The following is an 8,938-nucleotide window of genomic DNA, read 5'->3' on the forward strand; positions in this document are numbered from 1 at the left end:
TTACTTAGGTTTCTTATTTGTTCTCCCTACCCCTGCAACTAGAATGTTAACTTTAAGAGCAGCAAATATTTTTGAATGAATGAATAAATTAAAAGGGCATTCTTTAAATCATGGATGGTTGAAATGTACTCAATTCTTGGATTTGGTAATTATTTGCTAAATGCACATTTGGGGGGGCCTATAATGAATCCCTACTCCCTACCCCCTTCCGACTGACATCCTGCTCTCAGTTCTTAGCTCTTAGTATGTCCTAGTCCTGGAATAGGTGACATTTCATTAAAAATATGCTATGATCCAAGCCTGATTAAGGCAAACCGGTCTCTCTCCTTCACCCCTTCACATTCACTGACCTCCCTAGAGATGCCCTTGATAATCATTGGTCGTAGTTAAGTACATAAATCTCTTACTGTCTTTCTTCCTAAAACATGTCATATGGACTTGCCTACTTAGAAATAAATTCAATCACAGATTAGCCCCTGAAGTTTGGAGCAGGCTTATGACTTCCAGTTTGCAGCTCATAATAGAAATGTCTTACCTTGTCTGTAAGTGGTATCAGGTGTCTCTCATGACACCTTGACATCAGCTGTTTTGCGGCAGGCTGCTTTTCCCATTTGTACCCCCAAAGTGAATAACATGTGCAGTAGAGAGACTATATTTTAAGGCACACCATCTTTCATATCCCTACAAATTTGGTGAGAAGCCACACTTCAGATTCATCTACCTACAACTTTGAGATGACTCTTGGGCCCCCAAAAAGATCAGGGACAGACTCCTGTCTGAATTTTAAGACACCTCATTTGAAACACACCCGTCAAATACGGTGAAAATCCAATGTTTACATAATGCAACTAACACAGAGGCAGAAATTTGATTTTTTTCTCTCTATAAGAAAATACATAACCATGACAAAGCATTTTAGTTTTCCAAATTTCACTGAATTATAATCCAATAAGCCTATAAAGTTCTTGGAAATACATGAACTGCTTTTTACAAGGATTGTATCTATCATAAGATGATCATGAAGACAAAGTGCCTTAAAACTGCTGCATTCTTTGGATATTGATTTTAAAGGACATTTAAAGAACAAGGTTTTTTTGTTTACTGGTGTTTATTTTGCTGATGCACTCCTCTGGAGCACTCCTCTGCTCCTGTAGGGTGGCAATGCTCATGGATAAATCCAGAGAGGTCAAATTAAGTATAACAGGAATGCTTAATTTACACTTCACAGGAGGGGAAATTTCGGGATGCCGCGGAGAAATACTGACAAGGAAATAAAACTCAATCATCTATAAAAGCCCTTCTCTGTCATTTGCATTTTTAAAATGTAATCACCAACATGTCTAAAATGAACTGCCATCAAATACGCATTTCAGAGTGCAGAGAAGCGCTAAATGATAAATGCGGCATGTAGTTTTCGCTGAAGAGTGCCTCCAAATAAAAATGGATTTTGTAACATTTCTGGCACTAATATTGATAATTGAATTTAAAAGTCGCAGCCAGATGAAAAGTCAAGTGAGGGAAAATGCTACACAAACGTTTCATAATGTGACATAATTCTGAAAGGAACAATTTCAAGCAATCGTGGTTTGTTACTTTACTGCTACCATATGCTTCTTAAGAAATCAGGTCACCTACCTCCTCCCTGCTGCCCTCGCCCCACCCCCTGCCCTGCAAATTCCACCTTTCTGCACTCTCAGCTTTGACTGAGATAAAAATTAAGATCTTACGATAAATTACCCTTAAGGGAATTGAAAGATATTTCAACGATTTTTCTAACGAACTATGAAAGAAATTAATTCAATTATGTCCTACTTTTATTATTAGTTCCCTGTGGTACCTCTAAGTGGTAATATAAAATCATCGGGTTCCACATCATATTGAGACTGTCTTTCCAAACGATCCTTCTTTGGAAAACTGTTTTCCCAACAGAGAACATTAAGGATCTCTGCCATGTTCTAACATATCATTCTGCAAGTTAGTATTTCTACAGTCATGGCAAACAGTGCTGGGGTCTCAGGGGACTCATGAACTCACCACTTCCTAGAGAAAAGGAGGCTGAGGGATGTGATACAGCCATCAAAATACATGAAAGCAGCACTATAAATTATAAAATGTAAGTCCTGCTTCCATCACGAAAAAGCACAAATTTCCCATCAAGACAAAAAAGTAAAAGCAAACAAAAACATTCATGAGAATTTTCTCACTGAGAACTCATCCACATTCATTTCTGGGATATGTGACTTTTTTTTTTTTTTTTTTTTTTTTTTTTTTTTTTGGTCTTCCTGGCACTTCGTCCTACCATGGAAGCCAGAAAGATCAAACACCTGCTCTTGCTGAACCCTGCTGCCCGGGACACGGGCACAACAACCTCAGCTCGGCCAGCCGATGCTCCGGGAATCATCTTTACAGAGTCCTAGGGAGCGGTGGTGGTAGTTCCTGCACTCCTTGAGGGCAGGCCACCAGGACGGCGGCTCCCACAAAAGGCCATTCCTCTGGTACGATGTCGGCTTCGCTTCACCCACCTGTTCTTGGGTTTTGCCTATTTGCTAAGCTAGTTTCTACAGTCTTTCCATCAATGGAAAGGAGTTGTTTTCAGGAAGTTCTCTGCTTCCTCAGGTTCACCCACCACATCACATGCCCTGAGCTGGGAGCACAGTAAAAGCTGCCCAGGCATCAGGTAGGAAAGAACGGAGCTGAAAGAGCCACACAGTTCATAGCAGGAGCAGGAATTCTACTCTGAGATATTTACATGTGGTCAGATTCATAATATAATTAGAAATTCATTACTACCGAATGCTCTCCATCAGCTCTTTTTTTTACCTACTTTATTGATTATTCGTTCATGCTGGCCCAGCAACCAATCCGTAGGCTCACAGGAGCAGGGAATTTTGTTTTCCATTTCTGCTTTCCTACCTCTTGGCTAGGGGGGTGGCATTCTGAAAGGGAATAACCCCTCTCCTTCTGCCCAAGCCAGACAGAAGGGTTCAGGGTTCCCCACCCCTGCCCCGAGGTACTTTTTTTCCTAGCTATTAGGAAAAGATCTCCATTAAGTTTTCCTCTAAATCACCTCCGTAGGGGAAAGGGCCTGGCACATAACGCGATTCAATAATGCTTCTGAATGAACCCTACTCAAACCCCTCTGACGCTGACTTCTTTCTAATGTTGCGGAAATGTTCCATCTCTAGAGACGATTAATTGCCGTGATTTAAGAAAGCATCCCTTTAGCTTTTGTTTAATTACTGGAAACACTGGAGCACGTGTTTAATTTAACGGCATGGGTGACATTCTCAGTAAGCACTCAACAGTAAACTTTCTACAACAAGCCTTAGTTTAAATTGACTTTTTACTGCTGAATCCTATTCTTTGACTCATTTACATTATGCAATTGTGTGTTTATACATCAAAAATGGATAGAATAAGACTTATTAAAAATCACAAAGAGATCAATTCATCCAACAATTATGGAGCACCTCTACATGCTAATCACCACGATGACTGTTGTCTCTATCATACAAGGCATGTTCTCTCTAACAAGATTTAATAGCAAGCAGTAATGCTGCGTCACTGAATACATCAAAAGAAAAAGAATTTTCTGACACACCAAATGGAACCAAGAAGGCATTAAGCAGTCTTCTTTTCTCCTACCTTCCCAGGGACCATTTATATGAAAGTCAAATGGTAGCACCGATCAAGAATTTGGAACATACATATTTGATTTTAGATTTGAAGAAATGTTGAGTTTTTAATCCCTCTTTCCTATAATTTAAAATCTTCAAATGATTTGAGACGCCCAAGAAGTCACACACCTGATATTACTGCGTCATTATTGTCAATGAGAAATAGTTTGAGTGATTTATGCATTAAATATTTACATCAGTTTTCTACAGATGTACCCTCTGTGTCCTTTAAAGCTATTTTAGTAATTATAGATGGTAACACTTGTATTCACAAGATCATCTACCTGTAGTTTTTTCAAAAAAAAAGCTTTAGTGTCCTGTAATTTTTTTTAAAATGATAGTTTACCAAAAACAAGACCACACTTCTATCTCTGTGTGGCTCAAATTCAACTCATGATGGAAGGTAATTTAGAGCCCCGTTCAGTCTCCATCCTTGAGCTTGCAATGACCTCGAATTAATGGTCGACCATAGCTTAAGAGTATCCAAGTATTAGATTTTATATATTCTCTCCTTAAGGATGTTTGTTTAAAAGAAGGAAAACATGATTGTGTATCTCTCACACTGATCTCTAAGTATGCAGACTAATTTATCTGATTCTTGTACATCTTCAATAATCACTGTGGAATATAAGAGAATGCAATCATTTCTGAGGATTGCTTATTAATCAAGACTCGCAAAACAGTGAGTAAGCCCCCAATATTCTAATGGGCTCACTTCTTAACAAACTCCAGACTAAGCAATCTCCTGCCTAAGGGCCAAGTCTAGCCAGCCAACTATTTTTGTAAACAAACTTTCCTTGGAACAGTCATACCCACTTGTGAAGGTGTTGTCTGAGGCGGCCTTTTTGCTGCAACAGCCGAGTTGAGCAGTTGTAACTCTCTGGCCCAAACTATACATCATTCTAAAAATCTGAAACCATTTTGTAAAGGCTGTTGGCTCACGTTCAGCTGTGTTAACTCTTATTAAACGACAACAAAGTTTAACAGAGTTGCTAAATAACTCTAGAGAGATCTGGTGGGGGGTTTGAAGGGAAAGCGAGACATTTTAACATTCGTACCAGGGCGGCTGAAGTCACAGCTGACACCTTCATTGGTTAATTTGGAGAAAGGACACAGAGCTCAAACATTTACCTTCACCTACAGATGGCGGAGGGAGGGGGTTGGCCTAGATAATCTCTAAGCTATTCAAGCTTCATGATTGCTTCAAATGACTTAAGTAAAGCCATAAGCAAACTTAGAACCATGAGTACACAACTGAATAATAAATGTTTCATGGCACCTGCCTGAAGTGACAGCAGGGAAGTAATACATTTTAGAAAAATGGAAACCAGGATGGCTAAAAGAGGGTATGTGGAAGTTTCTCGTACTCTTCCTGAAGCTTTTCTGTAAGTTTGCAATTGTAACAAAAAGGTAAAAGGATAGTTAAAACCAATTTTGCATGGTTGCACTTAAAAGGGAAAATTTCTGTTACCCTCCTCAACAAGCGAAGTTAACACAATAACTGCCAAAATGGTTTTGTAAAACATACAAAGCATGTCTGGTACGTCCATGGAACCATGCAGGGCTGAGGCTGAGGACCACCCTTATTCCAATTCTGCATCCTACATTTTACCCTTGGTACCTGTCTTACTTTATGGAAGATGAGCTAACTAAAACCAAAGGGATCAAAATACAAAATAGACACAAAAGAAGCCGAGGTGGAGAGAATAGTAGGAAAGAGAGGGAAGGAAAGAGGAAGCAATACTGTGAATAAAAGATCCTAGTTAATCAACAAACTATATCAACACGTTCCGACGGTTCACAAGTATTAGCAGACCTCTTTGATGTTTTCTTTGGCAGAATAGGAAGGAAACTTACTGAGAACCCTTGACTCATACAATATAAATACATCCTATGTACTTTATATGTGCATATTCCAAGAAGAGATAGGACTTTAATTTTATAAAATACAAACATCACGCTAACTGAACAAGTGCCTAGAGAGCCACACACATTCACATTGTTAAATATAGAAACTAACTGTAATGAGAATCATTATCTCCGGTTTCCAAGGATACCGAGATAAGCACTACTCCTAAATTGCAGTTCATTCAGCAAAGGGCACAGAGTAATTTATATTCAGGGTCATCCTCAGCTGACAGCAGATGTAAAAGGGGGACTAGGGTAAATCAGCCGGTTTATATTATTCTATTCTGTTGCCTACTCCGGTTTCCAGTTACCACCCACCTCTGGTCCCAACCCTGGCCAATGTTTTCTAGGTGAAATTTGGAAAATCTGATTGTAAATATCAACTTCCCACAGGAGAAGAACCCACAAAGGGCAGGGCAGTCTGAGATGTGATTAATACCCGGGGATGGGGGTGAGGAAGGCTGGAATTCCCACTTGCTTTGTTTATGGAAAGGAGAGGAGGCTGGTTTTGTGTGTCTGTCTCACCAGTCGCCACCCCTCCCAGTGCCTCTAAAGGAACTGTACAGTTAATTTCAACTTCCCACTCAACCAAGGCTGTGTATCCAAGCTATTAGAGCTTACCACTCCTAAGCTGCCATAGTTTCTAGAAGGAAATTCACCTTCAATTTGTTCTGCCTTCTAGACTCCACAATGTAGACTTTCCTATGATTACTATTTTTGTTTCTATAGTAACAAAAATATAAAAACTACTTTCTGACAACCTCAGAGATATGGCCTCGGCATCATTTCTTTGTTTATTCAAGACCATTTATTGATTGCTTTCAACATGACAGGCATCGTACTCGGGCAGACAGGCAGTGACGAGAGATGATAGGAAACTTCACTTTGGATCACCTGGGAAATAGTCACAGGCCATGTCATGTAGGCAGTTTAAAAAGAGGGATTCTCCCTCTTAGTCAAATTTTCACTTACTACCATGGTGATATAGATTTCATGGACATTTTAGATTTATCTTAAACTATCAGAAAGTATATATAAAAATCTGATCCCAATGTAACTATGATTTTTTCATCTATTCTTCCCCTATTACCTATCTATCCAATATGGTAAGACTTCCCATGTAGCACTTGAGCCAGGACGGAGGTAGCTGCAAGGAGAGAAAAGGTCTGCCTGCCTTCATAGGCTTCCTGCTGATGGATAGGACACAGTGGATCAGGCTAAGCTTCTTAGCTTAATGTGATGATGGAGGGAAATATGCGCCTGTTTTTTGTTGCTGTTGTTTCTTACATGTTTATTTATTTTTGAAGGAGAGGGAGACAGAGCATGAGCAGGAGAGGGGCAGAGAGAGAGGGAGACACAGAATTTGAAGCAGGCTCCAGGCTCTGAGCTGTCAGCACAGAGCCCGACGCGGGGCTCCAACCCACAAACTGGGAGATCATGATCTGAGTCAAAGTTAGACACTAAACCAACTGAGCCACCCCGGACCCTCCTTTAAAAAAAAAAAAACAAAAACTTTTTTTTTACTACTCAACCCTTTTAAAAAAAAGATCCACTTCTTTTGTACTGAAATCGTTTTCACACTCAATACATAATAGTATCACATTTAAAAACTATACGAAATGGGCAGTTAGTCTCAATTCTCTTAAAAGTTGTGTCAGTCATTATTTTGGTATACTATCGTGACACCTATTTCTTACAAGGAGCAACATTTTGAGGTAAGATGGCTTCAGACAAGATTCTATGACTCTTGAAAGTTCTGAAATGCTTTAAGTTGATAAGGTCGAATTAAACAGGCCACTATTTAACCTTGCTCCTTGTCCCACCAGAAGCTAGAGCTCTGTATGACAAAAACGTAGGCACTTTCTCTGGTGAAATGACAAACACAAAAAAGCATTCACAAGTCCCCGGCAGAAAGGTCATCCTCTTTTAATACCTTTTCTGGTAGCACAGACCAGCTTTCACAAACCTCTGAAGGCAGAAGCCCGCTCACGGCTATGACTGTAACGTCTAAACTACGGTCTTGCGTATTGCACACGTCTTGGAGAATACTTTCTGATGGCTCGCCCGCCTTCAGCCTCCTGAGGACTAGAAAGTGTACAACTGGCAATCCCCAAATCATAAAAGCAAAAACAAACGACAAAAACAAACACCCAAAAGCCCCTGAGAGCTGTCACAATTTTTTTTTTTTTAAGTGGATTAAGGACAACCAGGAAAGGACAGCTCTGACACCCGAGGCCGAGGCCACCATCCCCCGCGCGGGTCTGGCGCAGCCCGAATCCTGGGCCCAGCCGGGAGCCCTCCAGCCTCCAGCGCAGCCTCCGCGGGCCTCACCTCTCGGCGGAGGCTGCTGGCAGCGGGCACCGCCGTTCTCCCCGGTGCGGTCCCGCCGAGGTAGGGGGGTGTGGCTGGGGTGGCCGCGGCTAGCGGAAGGCGGAGGGGCGGCTCGGCTGCGGAGTAGAGGTGACACCGTAACCGGAGTTGTAAGGGGGAGGCGAGGGGAGCGGGAGCGGAGCGAGGCTGCCCGGAGGCTGGCTTCGGCCGCCGTGGCAGCGCCGGGGTGGGGGCCGCGGGGGCGCACGGGGGTCTCGGGGTGCAGAGAGTGTCAGCGCCGCTGGGTGCGTCGGGGTCCCGACGTCCCGGGACGGTCGAGGTGGCCGCGTTGCGGGCGGAGGGCGCGCGGGGAGGCCGCCCACAGGTCGGCGCCCTCCCTCCGGGGACCCGCGGGGTGGGCCGGGGGCGGCGGGGGTCCGTGCGGGCGCGGCGCGCACTCACCTATGCACAGCTGGATGGCGTAGGCGTAGTAGGACCAGCCGAGCAGCAGGCTGATGAACACCACCGGGATCCAGTAGAGCACCCGCCGGCACCGCCGCCTGACGCTGCCCGGGCCCGAGGGCGCCATCTTCCAGCCGCATCCACCTGCCCAGCTCCGCCGCCGCCGCCGCCCGCGGGCCTGGCTCCGGGGCGGGCTGGCCGCGCCCCGCGCTCCCGGCGGGACGGGCCCGGGGGCGGCGGCCGGTTGCGCTGCGGCCACTGCCGCCGCCGTGGCGCTAAGTCCCCATCCCGCAGCCCCGAGCCAGCGCCGCGGACTCCCGGCTCCTCAGCCCGGGTGGAGGCGGAGGCAGCGAGAGGAGGGCGAGGAGGAGGAGGAGGAGGAGGAGGAGGAGGTGAAGGAGGTGGAGGAGGAGGAGCGGGGGGAGGGCGAGGAGGGGGAGGATCGGAAGGAGGCGGCGGGAGTCTCCGCCCCGCCCCCGCCCGTCCCCGCCCCTCCGACCCCGGCTGCCTCCTCCCGCCGGGCCCGCTGCGCCCTCGGGCGGCCACCCCTGCGCCCCAGGGCCCCTCGCGCCCCCCCCCCC

At 44.7% G+C, this 8,938-nt stretch overlaps 1 protein-coding gene across 1 annotated transcript in view; it reads right to left on the minus strand.

Moving 5' to 3' along the window:
* Positions 1-8,719, minus strand: part of ZDHHC2 (zinc finger DHHC-type palmitoyltransferase 2) — a 69,511-nt gene extending 60,792 nt beyond the window's left edge. The window contains exon 1 of the mRNA XM_027077247.2: positions 8,358-8,719. Coding sequence (XP_026933048.1) covers positions 8,358-8,484 — 127 coding nt within the window. The 5' untranslated portion in view covers positions 8,485-8,719. The remainder of the gene's footprint in view (positions 1-8,357) is intronic.
* Positions 8,720-8,938: the final 219 nt, after the last annotated feature.

Source organism: Acinonyx jubatus, chromosome B1, assembly GCF_027475565.1.
Source record: "Acinonyx jubatus isolate Ajub_Pintada_27869175 chromosome B1, VMU_Ajub_asm_v1.0, whole genome shotgun sequence".
In the NCBI taxonomy this organism is placed as follows: domain Eukaryota; kingdom Metazoa; phylum Chordata; class Mammalia; order Carnivora; family Felidae; genus Acinonyx; species Acinonyx jubatus.